The sequence below is a fragment of the Crocuta crocuta genome, unplaced genomic scaffold, assembly GCF_008692635.1.
Source record: "Crocuta crocuta isolate KB4526 unplaced genomic scaffold, BGI_CrCroc_1.0 scaffold337, whole genome shotgun sequence".
NCBI lineage: Eukaryota > Metazoa > Chordata > Mammalia > Carnivora > Hyaenidae > Crocuta > Crocuta crocuta.
Genome location: NW_027528873.1, coordinates 1,034,096 through 1,059,623, shown reverse-complemented (window position 1 = coordinate 1,059,623; position 25,528 = coordinate 1,034,096). Strand labels below are relative to the sequence as shown.

Below are 25,528 nucleotides of genomic sequence, written 5' to 3'. Positions count from 1 at the left end.
TCTAATATTTCTACTTTTAAAGAGCCTCCTCTTCTTCTGAAACACAATTCTTATTTTTCTTTATGTTCTGAAAGTACAACCACTTTTGTTGAAGTTGGATCATTTACCCATATACAGTGCTTTCTCCTACATGACAGAGGACCCAATAGTAAAACCATCAAAACAGATGATTTTCCTATTGGTCAATTAAAAGAAAAGTCCCGAGTACATTTAAATAACATGCATATCTGGGAAATACCAGTGGCATAATATACTCAACAGTTTCTTGAAGGCAGAAAGATTTAATTTGTCATGTAGGACTGTGTCTCAACAACGCAGAGATGGGAAGTGGACATGGCTTCCTTCACTAGAATTCTATGGCTGGTGATTCTTTTTCCCTTTTACCTGCCAAGGCTTGTGAATTCCAGTCCCCCTCCCCCCCAACTTTTTAATGTTTATTTGTTTTTGAGAGAGAGAGTGAGACAGAACATGAGCGGGGGAGGGGCAGAGAAAGGGAGTCACAGAATTCGAAGCAGGCTCCAGGCTCTGAGCTGTCAGCACAGAGCCCACCGTGGGGCTTGAACCCACGAATTGTGAGATCATGATATGAGCTGAAGTCTGGCACTTAACTGACTGAGCCACCCAGGCACCCTATACCTGCCAAGACTTTTAAAGAGATATCCAGTTCAGATTCCACAAAGACAAAACATAATCTGCTCCTAGTCTCAGGCCATGAATGGGTATTTGTTGAATAAATAAAATTATATAGTGTACAAAAATAAATGTTTACAATGTAGAAGTTCATTCATTCAATTCATGTTTCTTGAGGAAACAAATTACTATGATAAAGAAAGCTATAGGGTGGAGGGGTGGGAATCTAATTTAGGTAGAGAACACAGAAGAGATCTCTTTGAAGGAGGCAACATTTTTGTTTTAAATGTTTATTTTGAAAGAAAGAAAAAGTGTGCGCACATGTTAAGTGGAGGAGGGACAGAGAGAGGAAGAGAGAGAATCCCAAGTAGGCTCTGTGCTGGGCTCAATCCCATGAATTGTGAGATCATAACCTGAGCTGAAATCAAGAGTCAGACGCTCAACTGACTGAGCCACCCAGGTGCCCTATAGGAGGCCAACATTTAAGTAGAGACTTAAGGGATGGCAAGGTGCCAGCTGTGCCAGTTGTGCAAAGAGCAAGGGCCTATGGGCACCAAGAGGAAGGAAAAGTTCCTGAAAAGGTCTGAGGTAAGGAGTTACAGAGCTTGTGTATACTAAGAAGGCAAAGTAGAGTAACTTTCAGAGAAGTAGGTGTGGCTACGTTGCGGGCCCTTGTAGGCCAGAGAAAGGACTTTAGATTTCACTCTGAATTGATAGGAAGCTCCTGAAGGAGTTAAGCAGTGGATGGTGAAGAGCTGACCTGGGCTGAAGGGATTGGAGTGACTGTACAGAGGTGTTTAGGAGGCTATTACAGTCAATCAGGCATGAGATGCTATGGCTTGGTCCAGGATGAGGGCAGTGGTGACAGAAAAAAGCAAACAAAATCCAGATCAGCTTTGGAGGAAGGACTGACGAGACCTACTAATAAACTGAATTAATGATGTAAAAGAGCTGGAGAAATAGAGACTGGCTCCCAGGTTTGAGCAACAGGGTAGATGGCAGGGCCACTGTACTGAGATGGGAAAGACCAAGAAAGAAGAAATTTAGGTTTAGGGGAGATATTTAAGAATTCATTTTTATTTTTATTTTATTTTTTGTTTACTTATTTTTTGAGAGACAGAGACACAGAGTGTGAGTGGGGGAGGGGCAGAGAGAAAGGGAGACACAGAATCTGAAGCAAGCTCAAGGCTCGGAGCTGTTAGTACAGCGCTCAACACAGGGCTCGAACTCACGAACTGTGAGATCATGACCTGAGCTGAAGTTGGATGCTTAACTGACTGAGCCACCCAGGCGCCCCAAGAATTCATTTTTAAACATCACTTTCAGGAAGCATCACACAGGCACATGGAGATATAGAGTAGGCAGGAGGATATAGGAGTTCAGAGTTCAGAAAACAAGTCTGGAGCTATTATCCTCCACGTGACCCTCTCACTTTGCTCCTCTACCCACTACCTCCATTAAGAAAAGAACCAGGGTTTGTAGACCTGCAGACACCATCAGGAAAGCTTGTTACAGCTTTTGAAGGCCAATAACCATTACTGTGTTTGCATCTTATATTGTTAGATACTATCGAAAATGTAAATACTGTAAATGCATTTATTTATCAAAACTACTAGACCAGAGCCCAGAAACCAAAAGAAGCATAGAGATGATAATAAAAACCATGGAAACAGATGAGATCCCCCCTAAACCAGAGGTTCTCAACTCTAGCTGTACATAAGAACTACCTGGGAACTTTCAAAAACCCTGATACCCAGACCACAACCCAGAACTATTAAATCAGAAATCTTGAAAGGAAAGGGACAAGGCAACAATCTTGAAAGATCCCTAGGAAATGCTTCTGGGTAATAGTGTAATAAAGATCACAGATCTCAGGAGAGCATGTAGGAGAGAGAAGAAGAGTGTCCCGGACTAAGCAGGAAGGGACAGCGTCATGAAAGCCACGAGAAAAGACTGTTTCCAGGAGGAAACGGTCAGCCGTATTGAAGGCTGCTGTACATCAGGTGAGATTAGGAGTAAAAAACTGTCCTTTGGATTTGGCATCATGGAGGTCACTGGTGACCTTAAGAAGAGCAGTTTTAGTTGAGCAATGAGGGTAAAGGCCAGATGAAGTAGTCAGAGTGAATTTTAGAGGTGAAGAAGGAGATCGTGTGCACAGAAGATGCTTTTACGAAGTCTGGCTATGAAAAGCAGCACAGAAATATACTTCAGTGGATATGGGAAATGAAGAAAAACCTTGAACAGATTAGAGATACTATGTGGATCTGGTGTTGGAAAGATAAGGGAGTTCCTAGTTGAAGCATTACTGCTTCATTCAACAAATATTTACTGAGCACATACTAAAGGCCAGGCATCATTCAAGGTGATAGATATGAAAATGTACACAAAACTGACCTAGTTCTTGTCCCTGTAGAGCTTATGCCCAGGCACGCAAACGCATATGTATCGTTAATTCAGCTAAGTGCTCTGATGTTAACAAAGTATAACCGCATGGATAAGAGCCCACAAGATGTATCAGTTGAGCTCAGATCTGAGAGGTGAGAAGGCACACCAGGAAGGAGTGGGAAGAAAAATGTTCTAGGCAGAGAAGAGCCAGCATGTGCAAAGGTCCCAAAGTAGGAAGGAACATCCATGGCCTTTTCAAGGAACAGAAGGAGATTAGTGTAATGAACAAAGGAAAGAGGGAAAGGAGAAGAGGTGGGATATGGATGAATCAGATCATGTAGGGCTTCACAGGCCATCACAAGGAGGGTATGGATGTTATTCAAGGAGCCACTAAGGGATTCTGGCTTCTATTCTCTTAATAGAACAGAAGGTGAGGTCATCACTATGAGTTATAAGGGAGAGAAAAGGTGAGCTTAAAGAACAAGAAGGTAAGAACCCATTCTCATGGAGAATGGAGGTGTCAGCTTGCTGGAGAATCACAGAAGGGTAGTAGGCACTGCTGAGGACCTATGGAGGTTCTGTAAATGAAAATCAGCCTGGTTCTGTGCCTTTCTCTGCACCTGTGGACTCTGACAGGCAGGCAAAGACAAGACAGGTTCACCCACGGTTAGGGTTTTGTTAGGAAGACACTGACAAAATGAAAAGACTGCCAGATTTTCACAATGGACAGTTTCTGTTGATGACAAGATCCATGGGACGGCTGTGACAACAGGTGGCTGACGTGTTGGGCAGTAGGTAGCAGACTGTGTCTGCAAGGAGACAGGTCAAAGAATAAGTGCCACGGGTGCCGGAGGCGTAAGGGCTCACACACATCAGACAGCAGCCTTGAGAGGGAAGACGGGGATTTCAGGGCAATGAAGGAAACCAGGAGCCCAAGTCCTCACTGAATAAGAAAGAGGCAATCAGGAGATACGAGGGTGGAGAGCAGGGTGATGGATGGCTGGTAATACTGCCAACCAGCACAGGCTTCAAGGCCTTCGCAATACTGCCAAACAGCACAGGCTACAAGGCCTTCACGTCTCTTTTTCTTCAGGATGAAAGAGAGTTTCTTAAATCTGTTACAGAGTAGTCTATTCTTTTCTTAATCTCTGCGCGATTCGCTTTGAGGTAACAATGCTATAGTCCCTGCCTTCTGATGCAGCTACCGTGGAGCAGAGAAAGGGACAAAGACCTACCATGTAATACTTGATTTTCTGCAGGATGTCATCATTGGTCATAATGAGTTCTTTTGCTGTTGTCCCATCTGCTATGTTGGCTAGGATGCACAGTGTCTGGAAAAGAAGAAAGGGCCGGTGGTCAGGAAAGCTCTGCAGTCCCAGATGCAAGCTCTCAAGAACCCAGGCAATTTCCCACCTGAAGCACATGGGCGCTCACAGGTCCCACCGTGAGCTCTTGTCTCCTGACATCACCACCAACAAAGTAACCACACCTAAGAAAACTCTACCTTAGGCAAAAGAGAACCCAAATATCTCAACGGTTTTTTCTGAGGCATAAGCCATCACTGGGCAAAGGAAGCCGTTTCTTATAGTTCATGCTGTCATAGAAAATTGTTATCATTTTCTGGAAAATTTCATTTCTAAAAGCAGCTCTTGTTACTAACCCAACGGGATTTCTGCAAAAAGGTGGTCTCTTTGGTGGGAGCGTCACAGGTGCTGCAACCTCCCTCCCACCCCTTCTAAGTGCCACCTGCTCCCAAGCTCACCACCATCTGGGTGAAGGCTGGATCCTGTCCACCGGCCACATGCGTATAGGACCTCTTGACTTTTTAAAGCCCAATTAGAGGAACAGAAAGGTAAGAAGAATGTGTGAAGGAGCTTAGTCCAGGCTGGCCTAACGAGACTGAAGGGGGCCTATGTCAGCTGGCAGGACAGGGTAACCTGAGGATAATCACCACACTGGCACAGAGGAAGCGACTTTCTGTCGGCTGCTGGGAGTCTCACAGCCAGACCAGCAGGAGGCACGGACTGTGGCAGAGGTGAAAGGGCTGTGGCAAGGATACTGAGCCAGCCATCATACATCTCACTGCGGTATGACAGAGGAAAAATGGAACTGAGAAAGCATGAAGTGTACTTGCTTGATACTTCAAGGGTCAGGGAAGGGTTCGTGGAGGAAGTGACAATGAATCCTGGAGCACAGTAAAGAACCACTCAAACAAAGTGATGAGAAGAGCAAATGGGGTCTAAACTCAAATAATTCTCTCCAACTTTAACCTTTTTTTTGTAGACAAGCTAATTAAGCTTGAAGATTATCGCTGATTGATGAGACTGTTTTCTTACTATGGCCTAAAGCCTTAGCTATAAAAGAGTGTGTAGTCTTATTCTACCTAGATTAATAACTATTAGGCAGTGAGTCCTGAGGTTTGAAAAAAGGAAAAAAAAAGTTTGCCTCTGGGATACAAGAGACATAGAAAATGCAATTTATAATTCAAGGCTTGAGCAGGCACTGGGGTTGATTCCAGGGTACTAAAGCCATGATGAGGATGTGTTGATGATATGTTCCAGAAGTGAGAGAAAGATGCTCTGAGAAGGATGCCAGATTTCAAAGTGAGCTGGAACATGTGAGCCTGTCAAAAATCTTGGCAGGCACAATACCCCTAATTTCTTAGGACAGCAAGAGGATAAACAGGTTTGGACTCTTAACTATGGATAATAATTTAAAAGGCTTCACAACCTAGGCATTCTGAGGAAGAGGAGGGAACGACCAACATCTTTAGTCTTACTTAAGGAAGAACTACCCCTCTCTTACCCAATAAGACAGTAAGGGGGATTTCATGAAATACTTCTCTAGTTCTATTTCATGAAATAGTTCTCTTGCTGAATTAGAAAAAAATAGTTCAGCAAGATAGGCAAGTGATTCCCCTTCTTGGAGTGCCAGAATACACCCATGCATCCTCAGGCTTGTAGAGTATGGCAGAGTGAGCTACCGGTCTGCTCTGAAGCCCACACAACACCCACTATAAAAATCTTAAAAGGATAAATTAGTTCTTGGACCAAAACAATTTAACCTAGAAGCTAGGGAGCAGAGAGAAAAGCTACACACATGTCCAAGTGCACACAGCACACACACACTCATGTGAACAACTGGAAATTAATGATATAAAGTAGGGATTGGCCAATTATAGCCTGTGGGTCAAATCCAACTCACTCCCTGACTGACAAACAAGAATGTTAATGGAAGATAACCATGTCTACTTGCTTACATTTTGTCTATAGCCGACTGCAGGCTAGAACCACATAGTTGAGTAGTTGCCACAGAGACTGAATGACCTGCAAAACTTAAGGTATCTACCTTGACCTTTATAGAAACAGTTTGCCAATCCCTGAAATGGAGAATAGAAAGGTAATAGAAGGGGAAAAAAAAAAAAAATCACTGAAACCAAAAGCTACTTCTCCAAAAAGATCAGTAAAATTGATAAACCTCTAGCCAGACTGATCAGGAAAAAAGGAATTACCAATTAAAAGAACAAAAGGGGAGACCCTGCAAAGAATACTACAGCCTTTAAAAAAGATAAGAGAATATTATGAAATACTTTACATTAATAAATTTGAAAAAGATGAAATGGACAAATTCTTGAATGACACAAAATACCAAAGCTCACTCAAAAAGAGAGAAATAACGTGAATATTCCTCCTTCCACAAAAGAAAGAGAATTTAGCAAAACATTTTTCCACAAAAGAAACACTAAGTTCCAGATGGCTTCACTGATTTATTCTACCAAAACCTAAGAAAGAAAAATACCAATTCTCCACAAATTTCTTACAGAAAACTGAGGAGGGAATGCCTTCACCTCATTCCCTGGGCAAGCATTTCCCCCAGTAATCAAATATCAGTATTAAGATCAGATAAAGACATCACAAGAAAGCTATACAGCATTATCTCTTATGAATACAGATGTAAAACATGTTGCCAAATTTCAGTAAACTGAGTCCAACAACTATGTAAAGGATAAGGCATAATGACATTTTAATAAATTGTATCTCTCCATTTAAGTATTTAATTTCTTTCATTATCAGTGTTTTGAAGTTTTTAGCATAGAGATCCTGCACATATTTTGCGAAATTTATACATAAGTATTTCATGGCTCCTGAGCTACTATAAATGGGACGGTCTTTAGAATTTCAAAGTCTACTTGTTTACGCTACTATATGAAAAATACAGTAGCTTTTTCTATCTCGTAGCCTTGGCTAATTCATTAATTAGTTCTAGCTTTTACTGATGAGTCCATGGCATTTTCTACCAAGGCATTCATGTTGTCTGGCAATAGTTTTATTTCTTCCTTTCTAATCTGTATGCCTTTTTTTTTTTTTCTTGCCTTATTGCACTTGGTAGCAACTCCAGTAGGCTGCTGGATAAGACTGGGAAGAATGGACATACTTGTCTTGCTCCCAATAGAAGGACAGTGATAGATGTGTTCACTATCTTGATTTGGTGATCATTTCATGGTACATGCCTATGTCAACATATCACAGTACACATTTTAAATATATGTAGCTTATTTTATGTCAATATACCTCAAGAGAAAAAAAAAAGAAAAATACATTATCAGATGTGTCTGAGAAGAATTAAACTTTCAGCTGACAACCAGATAGTTTAAGCCTCCCGTCATCACCTACCCACTTCTGGACCATCACCAAAATCTGTATGAAGAGTATAATTTGAGTCCTGACATAACACGTCATTGTTATTTTGGCCCTCATCCAAATCTTGCCTTACCTTTTTGCTTTGCTTCATTTTTCAAGTCAAAGGAATTCTATCTAGGTGAGCCGTCTTTATAGACAACATTCATGCCTATGCTTTTCAGATAGAATATTTTGAACAATGGATCTTCTTCATTGTTGTGTTCCAATAAAGGGTAACATTCAACCTAATTTCAGTGAGGCCTAGGAGATTAGTTTCTGTGTTAAATTTTTGTTTATCAATAAGCATAGTTCCTTATTATTGAATTTTATAAGAAATCACCTACCATGCCCATCTTAAAACCACTTTGTCAAATCTTTTGCCTTTTTTGCTCACAGATTCAATCACAGACCCTACATCCTACTACTTTTACTTCCTGTACTGTTCGGAAGCCTGCGGAATTGCGCAGGAACACAGAGACTGTGGAGCATGGGCCCTGCACTTAGACTCTAGATTCAACTCTCCACTGATGACCTTGAGCGAGTTTCCTCTATGCATATAAGTGTACAGCTCAAAGAATTTTGAAAGTGAACACACCATGTAGCCAATATCTGTGTCAGAGAGTTGAACATTACAACTGCCTCAGATCCTGTATTAGAAATTTAAGTTACTAGGTGACCTTTCTTTTTATGACAAAACATATACTATGTTAAAGATCCTATAATAAATCCCAGGAAATACAGAAAATTAATTCCCAAACTGTCCCCTGGTAAATGCAGGGCCTCTGTACTTTTATGCCTACCCTAAACCTACGGAAACAAAACAGAAAGTACAAGTATGGGATAGAAATAAAGAACAGGGATATATTAGAGTAAAACAATGAAAAACGACCCCAGCATAAGGGGATTATTTTATCAGGGTGTTAAAGGGGTTTCAGTTCAGAGCATGGTGGATACAGAAAGCTGGAAATGATGAATCCTGGAGAGTGGATTCACTCCAGGATGATCAAAGATGATACCCCTACACATACAGGGACAGAGTGCACAGTGCCTGACACAGAGGGTGAAACTACAGACTCTGCTCATGTTTCCTTCTATTCTGGGACAAAGAATTCTTGAAGACAGTTTCAGGGGGGTGGAGGATCCTTCTTCTCAAATCTTTCTTGTCTCTATAGAACCTGTGATCTCAGCAGTCTGTCTTTCACAGTTTTGAATATTCCAGGAGACTCCTAATGAGGACCCTTCTTGGTATTCGCACTTGGAAGGTTTTCCTCAGGGGAAAAAAAAGGTGGGGGGGGGAGGGGACCGGGGGCAGAACACCTACCTGCTCTTTGACCTCAATGTTATGCTCCCCTTCCAGAATAAGGGTGACGGCTTGCATAATTTGCTTTCCATGAGTACTCATTATTTTATCTATATGCTGCAAAATAATGGGAAATCCTTAATTATTATCTGGGGAACAGAGAAAAAGACCATAGAAAACAACAGAAAGCTTCTCAAAGTTAAACAATACAATACACAACTGCTTGAAAGAGAATGCTATAGCATAAAACTGCATTTTAGCTTCTCTCTCTATATATATTTATACGTACACATATACATATATATTATATACAGATATATATTTGTGGATGACTTGAAGATAAAGAGAACACAGACTTGGCCTGAAAGAACACAGAACTGCAGTCCCTGGGAATCCTCAAGCCCAAAGATATTAAAGAAAAAGGAAAGAAAAGATATTAAAAGGAAAGAAAGATATTAAAGAAAAAGAAAAAGGAAAACATGGCACAGATTTACTAACACCCTGGGGCACAAACATATGAATAAGGCTCAGAAAACAAGGGAGGCACAAAGGAACCACAATGGTTCTTCATCTACCGGAGTGTCACTGACACTGTTGTTCAGGGAACGAACATTAGAGAACAAGGAGAGGGACCCCACAAGGCTCAGCCTTTCCTGCTTTGACATATACCCACTGTTCTCCACACCGACATCTTCAGAGGTCAATCCAGTAAATGCTGGCAGGGGAGGAGCTGTCTATGGAACAGCACTGAGAAGGACTCTTTAAGGAAAGGAAGCAGAGGCCTCAGAGGTAAGTGATTTAGGCAGATGAGAAAACTCATTCTGGCCAGCAAACCAAGTAAGAAAAAAAGTAACAAATCAAGGCTGGCTTGCAATCTAGCATGGAGTAAGGAGAGGGAGACAGGACAGGCAGTGGAGGAGTGGAGGGTCAGGTGGCTTTATGATAAAGCAGCTCCCAGAACACCTGTGGAGGGGTTATTGATAACTACTTCTCACTTCTTTGGAAAGTGGCAGCATCTGAATCCCTTCTGGGCAGATATCGATGGAAGCATTGAGGGCAGGCAGCGTTTTTGCACTGCATATGCAGGGGTAGCTCATCTGGAAACCTGGATGATTTTACTTACAGGCCGAGTAGAGAGAAGATTTCTAAGAAGTCCCAATGTCTTCATCAGTACATTCAAATCTGAATCTGATAATAACCGGAATAGCTGTTCAGTACTCAAGCTTCGTAAAATATCTGCTTTTATTTTTTGTTCAGCCTGAAATGCCATATTCTGAAAGGATTAAAGAAGTTTCAAGAATCATGTATAATTTGCTTTATTAAATTATATTTTAATAGTAACTCTGATAATTTTCAAAGTACAAACAGAAGCTGGAGAAATCCTTAAGTTTAAGTCAAATTATTTTTCTGATTCCTGTTAATCATCTATTAATTCTGACTATCAAGAGAAAGATAACTATCACTCCTATATCCACTCCTGTATAAGGAATATGACCACTTCCTGATATGGGCATTCGAATGTCTTAAGATTCAACAAATAAATACAAAATCTGTTAGTTTAAAAAAAATATTCAATTTATTTAGACTAAAAAAAGAAAAAAACCAAACAAAAAAACAGTCCACCCATTTCTCCCACCACTGCCTTTGGCAACCACCAATCTGTACCTATGAGCTTGGTTACTTTTGTTTTTTTTAATTTTTATTTTTTAAATTTATTTTTGAGAGATAGAGTACAAGTAGGGAAGGGGCAAAGAGAGGGGGACAGAGGATCTGAAGTGGGCTCTGAATGAACAGCACAGAGCCTGATGTGAGGCTTGAACTCACGAACTGTGATTTCATGACCTGAGCCAAAGTCCGGTGCCAACTGACTAAGACAGTCAGGTGCCCATGAGCTTGGTTACTTTTGAGAAATCCTTCTGGTTATCAAGTTGCCTTCTGTGTACTTTAATAACAAAATTACTGCTAATAACTATACTGTGCCACCCATTTTGAGAGTGACTAAAAAGGACTCCCTTATTATGGGTGAAAGTTAGTAGTGAATTTTGTTAACTTTACCAGCACTGAAACTCCTACTGTGTTCACAATACTATGTTAGGTGTTGATATGGTTGGGTTATATTATACGGGGAACTGTCCAATGGGTAGGAGGTTTTACTAGCAACCTCAGATGGCTGGTGTCTATTTTGCTCCTTTCTCTCCTTTCTGGACACATTATGAACCTAAAGCTATAACAACACATTGGAAGAATATAAAATCACAGCAAATTCCAAATAACTCATAAATCAACTTCTGGTACAAAAAAAATCTCTTGTAAACTACAGACTTATTATAAGATGTGGTTATTGCCCTACAGGAACTTATTTTTAATTAAGGAACTAAGACATGCAAAAGATGAAATTACCTAAAGACACAAGGTAGAATGGCAGAGTGAAAAGAGTACTGGGCTAGTGTCGAAAAGACCCAAGCCAGGGGCACCTGGGTGGCTCAGTCAGTTAAGCATCTGACTTCAGCTCAAGTCATGATCTCATGGTTTCAGAGTTTGAGTCCCGCACTGAGCTCTGTGCTTACAGCTCAGAGCCTGGAGCCTCCTTTGGAATCTGTGTCTCTCTCTGCCCTTCCCCTGCTCACACTCTGTCTCTATCTCTCAAAAACTGAATAAATGTTTAAAAAAAAAAAAAAAGAAGGAAAGAAACGAGAAGACTCAAGCCAAAGATGATTCCAGGGTTTTATATTTGGTGGGCAGAGAAGAAAGCAGCTGGTTACATGGTGACTGAGGAAAGTAAGACAGTTAATGTGGATGAGGAGTAGGGTAAGTTCAATTTTCAGCAATCAATTGTACATGTCAGGGAGGCCTCAAATGAGGTCTCACAGGTCATTTAAGTGACAGACCTGAAGAACAAGGGACAATGATGTCTGGGTATATACATTTCAAAGTAACTTCTGTTAGGGGGAGCTGAAACCATGACAGTAGATGCAGTCCCTGAAACTCAAGTGTAAAGGGAATTGGAAACTGGGAACTGAAACTGGGGAAATATTCCCTGAGAAGGAGGTTGAAAGGGGGATGGGGACAGTGTGGGGTTAAAACAAAAAAAGCTAAGTCCTGGGAAAGAGTCTCAAGAAAGAGAAGTGCTAAAAGCTGATGCAAAGTTTAGGAGAAAAATAACTGAAACTACTGGATTCAGTGTTTTCTTAGAAGATGATTATTTCTATCCCAAGGTTTGTGTGAAAAGACAGCAGATATACATGGAACAGGAAGAAGAATATGGGTCTGAAACAGGTTCAGAACCTTTGTCATCACTTATTAGTTGTGACAACTTAGATGATTCATTTACCTTCCAAGTCTCAGTTTCCCAATTGTAAAGTGGATATAAACCAATATAACTTAAAACAAGAATTAGAGATAACAATTAGAGATAAAACACATTGCTTAGTGTCTGGTACATAGTAACTAAATTGTAACTATTATAATTATATTTGAAGAAATCCATGTAGGATTACTGTTTTCAATTTCAATAAATTTTATTTTAATAAATCTTATGGAAAAATGGTTATTGACGTCATCGTCACAAAACTTTATAATTTAGATTATCATAAACTACTTATTAGAAGTTAAGAAATTATTAAGCACTTATGCGTCAATTCTGTTATACTGGGCAAGTTATTTAATTACTCTGTGCTTTAGTTTACATGTCTGTGAAATATGAATACTCCCTAACTTATTTCAGAGTTGTTACAAAGAGCTAAGGAGACATAAAGGGCTTTGTAGAGCAGGTAGCTTGAGGCAGGTATCAATATATTCATAATGAGGAAAATTTGCTGTCCCCAAGTTCAATGTCCGCTTCAACACATGTCCACTTTCCTTAATAATAAAACGGGTAAAGTCTGGCACCCAGTGGCTGCACAATTTGCTTATATTCAAATCCAAACGTTGACTACTCAGTCTTCCAGGTCCTTGGTCGTTAGAAAACTGGACCAAAATAACATTTTTTAAAAAGCAGATTTCAGACATTTCAAATTACACATTCTTTAGTTTTTACTTGGATAACAGCTCCATTCTCTTTGTAAATGATGACATATATAAAAGAGTGAAACATACCATTAAAGCCCAAATTCCATTCACTCGCAAAGCGGGATTTTCACTTTGGGTTAATCCACAAAGTAGTTCCACAGCTCCAGATTCTAAAATTGGCTATGATTGGAAAGGAAAAAAGCACAGTTTTAAAGTCAGGTTTGTGACTAAATGTGCATGTACGTTGGCACTCTGCCCACGGTTTCTTTCCTACTCTCACCCAATGCCAAACGACTTTCACAAGGACATAAAAATTACCTTGAGAAGGGCAAGAACAACTATTCTCTCACAAATTCAAACACTAACAATAGTCCCAGCCATTTCTCTTTTCTATGTAGTTCTGAAAAACTCTGGAGCTGTGCTAGTTTCTGTAAACCTCACACATGGCCGTATGGTTCCACTATCTAATTCCACACTCTCGTTCTCACCGTCCTTTGAGACGCTCACTCCCTGTCTGGTGCACACGTGTATCCCAGGGGTTCTTTATGAGCTGGGACTATGCCGACATGGCGGCTTAGGTGGAACTTATATAAGCAAGCTACCTTCTTTCCAAATTGTCACTGTTATTCCAAACATGCCACAGACCCATCTTTTAGAAGTAGTTTCAGGACTACCTATGAATCGTACAAACAAAACGGTCGCATATTTTTATTATCATAACACGTTTTACATCTAAAATAGCATCCTTTACCTTGACCACTTACTTTACTTACAATACTTGGCTGAAAACAAGTTTAATAATTTCTAAAATAAAATTCACATCTTAGAGGAATGATTTACTGTCACCAAAGAATGCTTAAAAGGCTACCTTTCAAGTGGATTCTAGAATTGTCTCAGGCAATTCAGGCTTACACAGGGAGAAAAAGGGCAGTGCCTTTCAAGACATTTTTGAAAAAGGGTACGCATTCCTCCACTTGTACAAATTGGTTTTGTTTCTCCTTAAACATTTGTTGAGTATAGTTAACACAAAGTATTATGTTGTTTCAGTTGTACAACATGGTGATTCCACACAAGTTTTTATATACATCATGCTATGCTTACAACCTATCACCATATAATGCTATTACAATACCTGTTATTGCTGAGACTTATTCATTCCATAACTGGAAGCCTGTATCTCCCACTCCCTTTCATCCATTCTGCCTATCTCCCCACCTCCTGTTTTGTGTTTTTATTTTGAAGTAACTTCAAACTTATAAAGTAGCAAGAATAATATAAGGTGCTTCCACTTATTCTTTTCTCGGATTCAACAATGTTTAACATTTTGCTGTATTTGCTTTATCATTATCTCTCTCCTTCTGTATGCCCATATCCACATTATTCGTCTTTTTCTGAACCATTTGAAAGTAGGGCATATACCCTTATGTATATATATGCACATACCCATATACCTTCAGTATGTATACCCTAAGTACGAGGATGTTCTCTTAGATAACCATAGAACAGTTACCAAATGCAGAGAAGTTAACATTAAAACAATACTTTTATCAAATCTATAGCCCATATGTCAATTTTGTCAACTGGCCTAATAAATGCTTTTATAGCATTTTCTTCCCTTATAGTTTAGGGTCCAGTTTATTTTTAATATATAAAAATGGGGACACCTGGGTGGCTCAGTCGGTTAAGCACTGACTCTTGATTTTGGCTTAGGTCATGATCTCATGGTTCATAAGTTCGTGCCCTGCTCCTCATTGATAGAACAGAGCCTGCTTGGGATTCTCTCCCTCCATCTCTCCCTGCCCCTCCCCTGCTCATGCACATGTGCATGCGCACTCTCTCTCTCAAAATATACTTTAAAAAAGTTAAAATAAAAAAAGAAATCAATCACATTAATGATCCTATGCCTGAGCTCATCTACCTTACTTCTAACCAGGCCCTGTCTCTATACTCTGAAGGTAGATCTGAGGTAACCTAAGAGCTGTTTGGGATGATTAATGGTATTATTGTACTGGCTGCAACCAGATCTTCATCCTGCCAAGAACCCCACCACTAGGGCAGAGGAAAACAGATGGAAACTCTGGCATCCTGTCTAGACTTTCTCTTCCTTCAGAGTAACTTCCAGTCTCTCCCCATTTGTTCCAAAATTTCTGCTGGCTGAACAGCTGTCTCTGAGCCTCCACCTTGTTACTAAATGCCTTCCTAATTACAGTCAGAAGCCCACAGGTGTTACTCAACAAAAATGAAACTACTAAATAAAGGATAGGGCTAAACCTCAGCTCCCAACTGGGCAGACCAGAGAGATTTTTACATAATAAAACTAACTCTATAATAATCCTCCTTTATTAAAGCTTACTGCAGTTTTCCCTAGTCTAAAAACAATACATACACAAGTAATTTATAAAATGTATAAAAGGGAAAAAATATTCCCACTTGCAATCCCCTCCCCAAACAACTGCCATTAACATTAAACGTTAAAAAGATGATTTTCCAATGCCAGCAGTTACCTCCTTAAAAGAATTTACAATCCTGGTTTACAAAATTGAGTCTTTAGTATATATACAGTTTGAAAATGGCCTATTTTGTAATTATTTCTTACATTTGCAGTTGTGGGCAGTGTAGATGAACTGTAAGCTATAATACCTTTTAAGGTAAGCTGCATATACCAGGCAGAAAAGGGAGAACAGGAAATTAAAATCGTATTTTGAAAAATGCACACCCCTAATCAAACAATTCAGAAATAGTTTAAACCCCAACCTTGAAATTTCAGTTAACTACTGTGAAAATTATTTGACTAAGCTCTAGATTGGGCAAAGTCTAGGAAGAGAAATTGATACTAACCTCTTTGCTTGGAGAAAATTCCAGAAGAAGATTACAGAGCATGGACGATGCTACTACTAGGATTTCATCTGGTGCATTTTGTAAAACCTATGAAATTTAAAAAAGGGATGCTATTAATGGTTTGGGACAATGAAGGGGAGATCATAAGAACAAATGAGAACCAAACGCAATTTATCTTGCAACTTGACTTTTCATATTGAAGAAAGAGGTAGGAGATATCCACTCGAGAGCATGTCAAATTCTACCTGGTGCTCTAATTATGACTAAGGCCCTCTCACCTATCTTGCAGGAGAAGCTACAGCCCCACTACCATGAGGGCAGGTGCTGCAGAGAAAGAGACAAACATAAGTCAGGGAGAGGGTGCTCTATATGACAAGTGTGAATACGATGGGACAGCTTTGGGACAGCTTAGCTCAATTTACTCCATCACATCAGGCCATTTATGAAATCACAAAGTTGCCTCAGGGCCTGAAACGTTCTGATGTGTCCCTAAAAAGACCTGTCTGACCAAGAGCGTGGATGAGTCAAGCTACTACACAGCCAGGGCAACGTGGGGACTGGTTTTCAGGACTGGAATCACAGCCCTGGTCCCAAACCTCCTCCACTTGCTAGATGTGTAAACTTGAGCATAAGAAATAACCTCTCTGAGTCTCTGAATTGAGGAAAACAGCACCTCCCTGGTAGTACTTTTGAAGACTAAATGTGATGTGGTGAATGTTAAGGGAAGCAAAATAACATGGGAGTAAAGAACAGACTGCCTGAATGCAAATTTCAGTTCCTATACTAAGTATACTAATTCCTTGGTTATAAAATGGGGATAATGGTATTGTTGTGAGAATTAACATATGAAAAAATTTTAGACCGGTAACTGGCACATAGTAATGCAAGTTTTTAAAAAGTTAATTTATTGTCATAACTGTTATTATCCAGCACAGAGCAGGTATGAAGTACACTAACCGCCATGGATTCTGGCTGAACTCAGAACACAAGAAAGCACAATGACAAGTGTTAGTCACCATTAGCTATTATCAGAACATGTTGTTTCCAGATTCTAAGAGTGAAGGCTTCAGAAACATCACCACTTATACGGAATATCCACTTCAACTAAATCCTCTGCATTAGGGATCAGATCAGGATCGGACTCATGATCCCAAAAGGAATCTTAGAAGCTCTAGTTATGCAAACTGGAAATGGATCATCACAAAAAAATTCAGAAAGTTAAACATATTATCTGCTTTCTTCACCTAAATCAAGTCTGAAGTTCCCAAGAATAAGCAAGAATTACAAAATAGAAATAGTTCTTTTAAGACCCCACATTTTAACTCTCCTGTGAAATATACTGTGTACCCTGATCTCTGTGTTTGCTACAATCCCCTCTGAGATCCTGTATCTTCCCTTGCCATGCCCTTCCTATATCCCTCAGATACACACCCTACCCGCCCTTTAAGCCCATCCCCATTCCAGAAGCCCCCTTGAAGACCTTCTAGTCAGAAGTTGTTCTATCCTCCTCTGAACACCCACTGCTTTTGTCTGTGACCTTTAGCTAGGACCATTATTACTGCCCACTATTCAAATTCTTTGTATACCCAGGCCAATCTCCTTTGCTTATTAACAAATTTAAGCTTCTTGAAGGACTCATCTATCTATGGTCTAATTTATCCTGGCCCCTATCAACTGAAAGACAGTGCACAAAAGGGGTGCCCAGGGAATATGAATAAAGAAAAACAATCATTTTGCAGAATTATACTACTTAGAATCATTGGCTGAAATACCTAAGTGCCTACCAAGGCTTTACAAAGTTGCTTTGCTTATATAATTCATTTTAAAAATATTACTTGTTGAAAAAAAATTACTCGTTATATAGAGACTAATGTATTTTTACCAAGTTTTATCTTCAAATGAGGTAACAATGATAAACTAAAACAGAACAGATTCTATGAAAATTTTAAAAGCATTTACTCAATGCACTATAACACTGAAATTCAGAAGCAGACATCTAACACTGAGCACATAGAATTTCACCAAAATAAGGACAAAAAATAATCACAAATAAAAATTTTAATTAAAATCAAATGCCTATTCTTCTGTAGTTTGCTAACCAATAGTTGAAAACATAGCAAAGCATTGCGGGGATGAGCACTGAGTGTTATGTGGAAACTAATTTGACAATAAACTATTAAAAAAAAAAAAAAGAAAACATAGCAAAGCAAAAGGGGAAAAAATCAATAGCTATGATAACAGCCTTTGAGCTAAGAGAAACCTAAAAATATCTGAAATAATTCACTGATTTACTTCCAAGCTTTTAATATTATACTTTGTACAACAAAACAGTAGTGATAATAACTATACTCACATGTACCTAAGTGTATGGAATCCTTCTAGACTGCTCACCAAACCTTTGCCCAGGTAGAACTAGCTAGAAATAGCTTGTTGTTCCATTTCTGATTCATATGATAGAGGGGTATTGAGCCAAGGAATTAGAGAAAATGGCTCCAGAGGAAATATTTGGAAGTTATTTTGGGAAACAGGAGAGCATTTAAAAAATAATCTTGAGGGGCGCCTGGGTAGCTCGGTTGGTTAAGTGTCTGACTTCAGCTCAGGTCATGATCTCACGGTCAGTGAGTTCAAACCTTGGAGCCTGGAGCCTGTTTCAGATTCTGTATCTCCCTCTCTGCTCCTCCCCCGCTCATGCTCTGTCTCTCTCTGTCTCTCAAAACTAAATAAACGTTAAAAAGTAAATCTTGAATGGACCGAATCAATAAATCCAGATTATGCTACTATGAAAAAGATGCAATCTAAGAACAAGAGTGCCCAACCCTCCTACACTGTTGGTGGGAATGTAAACTGGTACAGCCCATCTGGAAAACAGTGTGGAGGTTCCTCAGGAAACTAACCATAGAACTCCCCTATGACCCAGCAATAGCACTGCTAGGAATTTACCCAAGGGATANACAAGAGTGCCCATTGCAAAACAGCCTTCCTGAAGAGAGCACTGGTCCGACCATGGAGCTCATACCCCACCCCCTCTACTACAGTTATGAAGACATCCTTATGCTTCCCACACAGATCATACATATTGTTTCTGCTCACGCCATTCCTCCCTCTGGAAAATCCTCCTGCCGTCTTTTTTCCCCTCAAAGCCCACCTCATATTTTTCCTGCCTGAAGCCTCCCCTGACTATTTCTACCACAATGAAGTCCCTACTGTAACCTGTAACCTGAAGCTTTAAGATGAGAGCAAGAGGTCTGTAGTGAAAATTTTTGGTAGCCTTACTGTGCCCAGAGGTTTTCATAGTAGTTACTGAAAAACAAAACAAAAACCAAAAGCGTAAATAAAAAATTTCATCAATTAAATGCAAGGTGTATGATCGCTTAAAAAAAAAAAAAAAAGAAACAAAGAAAGATGGACCAGAGACCAAGGTGACCTATGGTTCTGTAATGTATCAGGGGGTAACATCTTCAGCAACCTGATGCCTAATTTAAGTCTTGACTCGAAGTTCTTTGGCATAAGCCACTTTTTTGTTTTTGGCCCTCAAGGAAAGCTGTAAGACCAACGAAGTTATGTTGGTGTAGAGAAGCAGATGATAACACTGTGGTAAAAAAATATCCAGGGATTCCCAAAAGACTAAGAACAAGTTATATCTCTAAATGGCTGATTCCTTTCCTTCTTATAACTAAAAATTACAAAGACTCTGGACCAAGTCTAAAGGGTAGTACCAAACATACAGGGAGATAAGATGAGAAACTAAAGTTTTATTTAAGAAAAGAAAACTAGGCACCTGCTTCCCTGTCACACTTGAGATGCTGACCCCGGAAACACGTTCAGCAGACCTCAAGATGCTTAGAACATCAGATTTGAGGAGATAAATATTCAAAATGCTTTACACAAACATCGGCCATCCTCCTAGACCTGGGAGGGCGGTCGGCTACCTCAGCTCACTAAAGGCTCTGTGAGAACGGGTGCTACTTGCTGCTTTCTCCTTACCTTCATTAAAGGTTTCCACACTGCATGATCCTGGAAACTGGTTCGAAGCTGCTGCACAGATCTAGATAAACTGTGCAAACATCTACAAAGAACAATCAAAATTAGCTTCAAAAGAAGCCAAAACTTTTACTTTTCAAACACACTGCTTGGCATTTCACTAATTACTAATATGCACTTCAAGTATATCAATAGACATTGTTAATTCAACTACTTCAGGACTTCACGGGCTTTTCACGCTACCTTCTCTGGTAAATGATGATACACACTGTAAGAGTTCACCTGAGAATACTTTTGAGTAACATTTGGATTCTGCGCTTACTCAGTGAAGGTCCGGAAAGGAAACAGGTTAAACACACAGCAAAGGGTTTTTATTCAGACCATTTAAAGCTCATACCTGACGGCAGCTAACCGCACCTTGACACTAGACTCAGACAAGCCAGTCACAATTCGGTCCATCATATTTTCAGTCTCAATGATCTAGAGAAAAAGGTTAATGCTGCATAAATAACAACACGAAGAGGACAAATTTCACTGCTTGTAAATGCAAGTATGTTAACACCCATTAGACATTTAATGTTGTTTTTAGCAAGAGTTTCAACCTCTGGAACAATCATTCTGTGGTGGGGGCAGGCAGCTAGCTCATCAGCAAGGTAGGACTACCCCACTAGGGACCTGCCAGACTGAATGATAGGCATTAAGGGGGCAGATTATGTTTATTTTTTAAAACACTGAGAACAGTAACAACGTGGCATAAATATTGCATAAATAGTATTGAGAAAAAGTAAACGAGATAACTGAATTATCATTGGGCAGGTTCCTGCCAGAGTGAGATTCTAGAAAAATTGTGATCCACACTTAGCCCTTTATGAAAGGAAATCTGCAAGTTTCTGACAGAGCCACCCTGTGGCTACTTTCTTACCATGCAAGTGGAAAGGAAGCTAAATATTCAGAAAAGTAACTCCTGGCATCTTTTTACTATAACTCTAAGTCTTGTTATGCAGTTACAAAGTTGGTAGGTTTTTTTTTTTTTAATTTAAAAGCAAAATAGCCTATAATTTTCCTTCATTAAGCAATGTATAGATACAAAATAAATACTTTTTGGAAGAAATTAAACTTAATTTGTGTGGTCGTATGGAAAAACCACATATTAGAAACAATGCTAATATAATCCCAACAAAAATGTTAACAACTAATATTTGTTAAGTACATCTATGTGCTAGGCATTGTGCTAATAAGCTTATTTCATTATCTGATTTAATGCCTTTTTCAGGTATTATTATGATTATTCTCATCAGCATATTGGGAAATTGAGGATTCTAGATGACACAGAGCTTGCCTGGGATTACAAAGCTGAGAGGAACCCAGGCATCTGACTCCAGAGTCCTGATGCTTAGCGATGCTTGTGGTATGGTTGTGGCTACAGAAGCACTCCTGTGTTCACAAGGTTGGCCCCAACAAGAGCGACACATTAATGGAAGCCATTACTCCCACTTGGGAGAACACCAGGCTAGGAGAAGGGCTGGGAGAACATGTGGAAAGATCAACCTGGGGAGCTTAAAAAAAAAATCTCAGGCTAATTAAAACAGATTTTGTGGAACAGAGCTCAGGCACTTGTTTTTTGTTTTGTTTTGTTTTGTTCTGTTTTGTTTTGTTTTTAAGCTCCTTAGGCAAGGTCCAGTGTGCAGCCAAGGCTAAGTAAGGATCACTGAGATAGACCAAAATGACAAGAGTTAGAAGGCTGACCTCAGAACAGGAGGGGGTGGGAAATCTCTAGCTAAATGGGAAGAGAAACCATGTTGAAATTAACAGCGGTAGGGAGAATACCACCAACTACTAAGAACACGGAACCATACTTTAGCTACAGAGAGGAATGGTAATTTTTATGCATCAATTTGCAGGTTTCAAAGTGACAGAAGAAAACGTACATATCCATCTACTCCTCTCCCCAGACCATATCTAATCTCACCCCTACCTTTACGCACATCATCCTGTCCTGTCACTTCTAGCCCCTCAGCTCCTTTCTATCTACTCTTTTTGACCCTCACAGACCTTGCTCCCTGACCTGTAAGCCCTGCTCAGATACTCCACTTAGTAGGCAGATTCCCCATTTCACTGTCCTTCCACCACTCATTCCTGCTTCAGATTCCAGACCACTGATACTACAACGGAAGTCACCAAACCTAGCAGCCTGGTCTCAGTGTACGCTATCCCACCTGGCGGGACCTTCACTGCTGGTCCATCAGCCCTGCACTGACCCACAGGAGATTCCCATATCCCCTAGGATGGTTACTTCCTACTTCAAATTCTTCCCACTTCCCCATGCCCTAAGTCCTTCTGTGCCCACCTCATTTTTGCAGGAACTGTGCTTTCTTCCTGGGACACAACTTCCTACTTCTCACTAATATGGCTCCAATATTTCTCTTCTTCACTCTTGCTGAAGTTAGGTACTTCAAGCTCAAAGCTCTTCCACACTGATCCAGAAACTACTTTCCATACCTCTTTCTTGCATCTTTATTCTGCCCCACCCCACCGGATCCTTGACAGCCTACCCCACCATCCACTTCCACCTCGACTTAAAAGACACAAGTGCCCAAACTTTAACCTCTTTAAGCTACAGTCCTCTCACCCCTTCCCTTCCTTAAATGGTCACATGTCCCAAGGCTCTGCTCATCTCTCACCCTACATAAATGACAAAGCTGTGACTTCAGAATCATCTTGATAATCCCCAATCTAAGATTCGTTAGTCCAAGAATAAAGTAGTGGCAGCGAGAAGTGGGAGCATATGATTACTCTCCAAGAGCTGAGTATTTTGGAGACAAGATTAGTTTTTAGACTGGCTGCAGGTGCTCAGGAAACCTGATTATGGGCAAGAGTTGAAAGAGACTTCTAGATAATGTTTAATGGCCATATCCAATCAGAGATGGAAATTTGCCAAGGAACAAGGGTAGCAATTATTAGGTATATAGATTTGCTCTATAATCGTGATCAACTCACTTGACCTCCCTGGGATCTTCAGTAAAATGAGGGGAAAGAGCAATGATTATTTTATCTACCCCCAAAATCATGTTAGACTGGGCAAAATTATCACATTGTTCAGAAGTGACATGGGAAGCAAGGTAAAGTATAGGAGACAAGACAGTACTGGTATACTTAGACAAGGGGTCAAAATCAGGGAGAAGGCAAGTAAGGGCAAATAGGGCACAGCTCCTGCTTCCATGCCCATATTTACTTATTTATTCAGCAAATATCCGAGTGCCCACTGAATGCTAGGCAGGCATGGTTTTAAAACTTGAAGATAAAATGGTGAAGTAGAGAAAGCCCTTGTTCCCACCCAACTTATAATGTAGGATAAGCAAGTGCAATGAACTACTTAATGAGTGCTATGGCACTTGAGTCTATGTTAGCAAAAGCATTTAGGGATGACAGGGGCCATACAGCTTAAGGCAGACAGAGTGAATTAAGCATCTGCAAATGCTAAGTAGGAAAAACATCCAATCTCAGACTGGGTTGTTTTACTATTGGCTGGGAAATGGCCATAATGGCCTTACCAGAAATACTGAGGCTTAAACCAGCAGACAGTGGAGAACTATGCGAGCAGCCAATCATTGTAACATTACAGCAGAGCTTCATGCTTTAAGTTTCCTGGGGGTGTGCTGGATGGTATTTTGTAGATGGAGAATAGCTATATTCTGGCCGCTAAACCTTTCTCCTGTGTTAGGATATAAAGCAGTAGGACTATCTGGAGGTACCTTCTCTTTCAGGTACAAGGTGACCCTTTTGAGATTACAGTCTATTCAAATGTCTGCAGTAGGAGGCCTGGATTTATTTCCAAACTTGTTGGGAGGNGTGCTGCTCAAGTTCTGGAAAGCCTACTATTTGAGATTTGAGTGCCTGGTCTACCTTCTCCATCAAGATATCAGTCTTGGAGCAAAATAATGCAAAATCAGAATGTAAGGATGAAAATAATGCAAACCAAGAATGTGAACCTAGGATTCAATCCACAAAGGTATCCTAAAGGCCTATATGAATGAGCAACACGATCAAACTGTGGTTTTGTATTCTTGAGGGTATTGAGGTCATCTGTGCAGGGATAAAAGGAGCATGACAGTGAATACACTGACCAAAATGAAGATTAAAATGTGATTACAGGGCAGAGAAAGGTTTGGAATCTAATTCAGAGAAAAAATTGTCACATCAGCTGGAAAGGAGTTAGCATTGGCTACTGCCATAGCGCCCTGACCCACATGAAGGCCTAACAGCACCAGATAACTTTTCAGACCTAGGGTTAGAAAGCCAAGCACAATAAAACACATTCTCCATGGTGCCTTTCAACAACTTCGGTACTGTGCTACAAAGCCTTGATAACGCTGGAGAGCCAATTCCTACCCCCTGCAAAGGATCGGAGGTCTTTCCAGCCTATATGAGCAATGCCAAGTGAAGCTTGAAATTGTTCTGCCTCAAGGTTCTTGTTGGAGATTCCCCAGCCATAGTTCAGCAAATATGCCCTGTGGCATAGCTTGTTGAATTTGCTTTAAAAAAAGGGGGAGGAGGGGGAGGAAGGAAGGAAGGAAGGGAGGGAGGGAGGGAGGGAGGGAGTGCCCTCTGTTACACAGACATGTGCCTGATCAGGAATACAAGTAGTGGATGAATCTTCAGAGTGGAAGCACCATCTCTCTTTACCTGCTCTTCCAGGAGTAGGGGCCTGGGTTGTAAATCTAACTTCGGAAGTAAATCATATAAAAATGCTGTATCCTAAACTGATCAAGTTTTAGGTCAATGGACCAGGCGCTATGTATTTCTCTGCTGGTGCCTTTAGTCCTCCTGACTACATGGCTTTTGCTAAGCTTTTTTCTTGGTCATTGTGGCTCTTGCAGGGGTAGATGAAGATCTGACACCTCTATCAATGGAATAGGAGAACCCTATGACCTGTGGGAGACAAAGGTAGTCAGCTCAGAAGGTTCATGGGGGAAAGGCAGAACCCAGATAATCCTAAGATTCATGGCACACATGAGAATGTTAATATGATGAAAATGGCCTTGGCTTACAAAGGAATTCCCCAGCCTTCCATGAGCTCTGGTGGACTCATACCTTAGTTGTGGCCAAGTCACATACCATCTTTTTCTCAGAGCATATGAAGAACTGGAAGAGGAGAATTAAAAGCAAGACCCAACGATTCTTCCAGCATGACCCATGATGAAGCATTTTCCAGGTACTCGCAACTTCAGATTGGACCTTGAACTATGATCAAAACAGGCTAATTGTGAAAAACAGGCAGATTCTTAGTGGTGTCAAGAAACTTCACAGATAGCTCAAAGTGGGTGGTCTTGGAGTCAAGGGAGCTGGATGGTAAAGTGGGTATTTTCTTAATGTCAATTATTTATGCTAATGTGCATAATGGCCAAGCAAATACAATTTAATTCCAGGTAGGCTCAATTCCAGAAAGTTTTAACAGAGGATGACAAGAGAGAAATGGCCAGAAAGAGTAAAGACTTGGACCCAAACTTTTAAGTCAGAAGAGGCAGATCTAAGATTGAAGCAGATGTGGTATTAAATCCAGAGAGTCTAGTTAAAGCAGCATGGACTAGCAGCCAAGCAGGATGCAGCACACGGAAGTCAGGAAGAAAGAGTAGGTCTGGCAAGGAAAAAGGATCTACAACAGACAATGAACTTACTAGGTGTGGATGGTGACTCTTTTGTAAGTATC

The 25,528-nt window shown here is 40.3% G+C and overlaps 1 protein-coding gene across 2 annotated transcripts in view; it reads right to left on the bottom strand.

The window, feature by feature from the left end:
* Positions 1 to 25,528, bottom strand: part of ARMC8 (armadillo repeat containing 8) — a 106,260-nt gene that overhangs the window by 8,078 nt on the left and 72,654 nt on the right. For both annotated transcript variants that reach the window (XM_077756667.1, XM_077756668.1), the window contains 7 exons: positions 20,219 to 20,301; positions 19,825 to 19,906; positions 15,841 to 15,927; positions 13,090 to 13,182; positions 10,118 to 10,267; positions 9,016 to 9,111; positions 4,251 to 4,346 (listed from right to left, as the gene is read on the bottom strand). In XM_077756667.1, the coding sequence (XP_077612793.1) occupies positions 4,251 to 4,346; positions 9,016 to 9,111; positions 10,118 to 10,267; positions 13,090 to 13,182; positions 15,841 to 15,927; positions 19,825 to 19,906; positions 20,219 to 20,301 (687 nt within the window). The remainder of the gene's footprint in view (positions 1 to 4,250; positions 4,347 to 9,015; positions 9,112 to 10,117; positions 10,268 to 13,089; positions 13,183 to 15,840; positions 15,928 to 19,824; positions 19,907 to 20,218; positions 20,302 to 25,528) is intronic.